General features: G+C 41.6%; 1 protein-coding gene across 1 annotated transcript in view; it reads left to right on the forward strand.

Annotated features, from left to right (window-relative positions):
- Positions 1-1747, forward strand: part of LOC101853788 (aquaporin) — a 6775-nt gene that overhangs the window by 4391 nt on the left and 637 nt on the right. Inside the window, exon 3 of the mRNA XM_013082749.2 lies at positions 1441-1658. Coding sequence (XP_012938203.1) covers positions 1441-1658 — 218 coding nt within the window. The remainder of the gene's footprint in view (positions 1-1440; positions 1659-1747) is intronic.

Genomic DNA, 1747 nt, shown 5'->3' on the forward strand with positions numbered 1-1747 from the left:
TGGTATTTTTGTTTAAGGGAACAATGAATGCTTATTGTCCAAGAAAATGGAATATTTTTTTTAGTGCAAGCTATAATGTAAAATCATTTCAGCATATCTTCTGGAATCTTACCGCCTTTTGCTGTACATACTTATTATTACTATTTAAGTATGACCAGCCTTTCTTCTTGCTGATCTGTCGGGCGAGGGTCCCCTCTAGGAAAACGTAGACCCAAAATCTCAACCGACAGACGGACGTCTTCCAAATTACCCTTCTTTGTCAAGCAGGGAATAGGACCACCCCACCTCCTCCCAACCTTGCAAAAACAGCATACATGCCGCACCCTAGACACAATGGAATAGTGATAAGCGCATAAGAGCTAGTTTCCAAACAATATGACTACTCTGCGAGTAGCTGCTATTCAACGAGCGGCTTTACTTTGCTATTCCATTTTTGTTTTAGACAGAAATATATTTGTATACGTTTATCCGCTTACTATAATCAAACAAAGAGACCTGAGCATGAAACACTTGATCAACTAGATAGAAACAGCAAAACTGGAAAGGGGGAAGGGGGGGCGGGGAAATGAAGAAAGAATCGATACTTCAAAGCTATAGTATTATACATCTAAATGTAGATATTCGTGTGAGCCACCTTGTCATTTAATTTTAGTCACGCAATTAACCATCTAAGATCGCAACATAGTAAAAAAAAAAGTTTTTTTAAACCTTACCGTACTACAAAAACAAGATAAAACTAGTCTTGCGAAAGTCTTCAAGGGAAGAGAAGCTTGGAAGGTGGTGTGACGCAAAACTTCGCGATTTGCCTCTCTCGAGTCGACCACTGGTGGTGATCGATGTGGCAAATACCACGGGACTTTTCCCAGGGAGTCCTACCTCCTCGTTGATGCTCCTCTGACGCGTTGACCAGCGGAGAGTTTGCCCGAGAGGCCAGGGCGATCTTGGGCAAACGACGCTACTTTAGAATTACACAGTTCCATTGACTTTGATGGCCGTCTTGAGTTACCGTAGGGCCTACTTGGACCATTAGATCAGAAGCCAAATGTTCTCTTTTCTCAATCAAAATATTAAGATTATAATTCGGAGTCGCCATCAAGATAATTTTTTTTAATGCATTCGAAAGAGCTTGATTTTATGTTGTGAAACTCAAAAATATTTTCGTCGAATTTCTCAAAACTAGGTATTGAGCAGAGAGAACTTTTTATTCTAAGGTAGCGGATGTTCTCGGTCCTGGAGACGTGCATTGTCCAGACATGCAACTCCGGTTGTTGTTTTTTTTTTTCGGTAAAAGTTTTACCGCGTTCGAAACTGCATATATTATAAAGTTGTATAAGCGTACAATCTTATAAAAAGCCAAACTTAACATCACATCGGCGCACAGTAGATCCGAACATGCACAAACTATATATTTTCAACATGGGACATCTCTCATTTTTACAGAGTTTCCTGACCGAGGAACTTTTCACTCTCCTCAAAGCCGGAAGTCAGAACTTTGCCCCCGGTGTAACCGTTCCCCAAGCCTTCCTGTGTGAGACAACCCTTACCTTCATGCTCATCTATGTGATACTTACCGCTCTCATGCCGGAGCCTGGGAGACATCCATTGTTCTTAGGACCCATCTGCATTGGTTTTGCCGTCGTCATCGCTGTTCTGGCAGGGTGAGTAAGCTTGGTGTGTCTATGTTTCGTCTCTTTTGTAATTATTTCTGTCGTTTTGGTTTGGAGAGGAGGTAGAATTTGGAGGGTGG

This window comes from Aplysia californica, unplaced genomic scaffold, assembly GCF_000002075.1.
Source record: "Aplysia californica isolate F4 #8 unplaced genomic scaffold, AplCal3.0 scaffold00192, whole genome shotgun sequence".
Lineage (NCBI taxonomy): Eukaryota > Metazoa > Mollusca > Gastropoda > Aplysiida > Aplysiidae > Aplysia > Aplysia californica.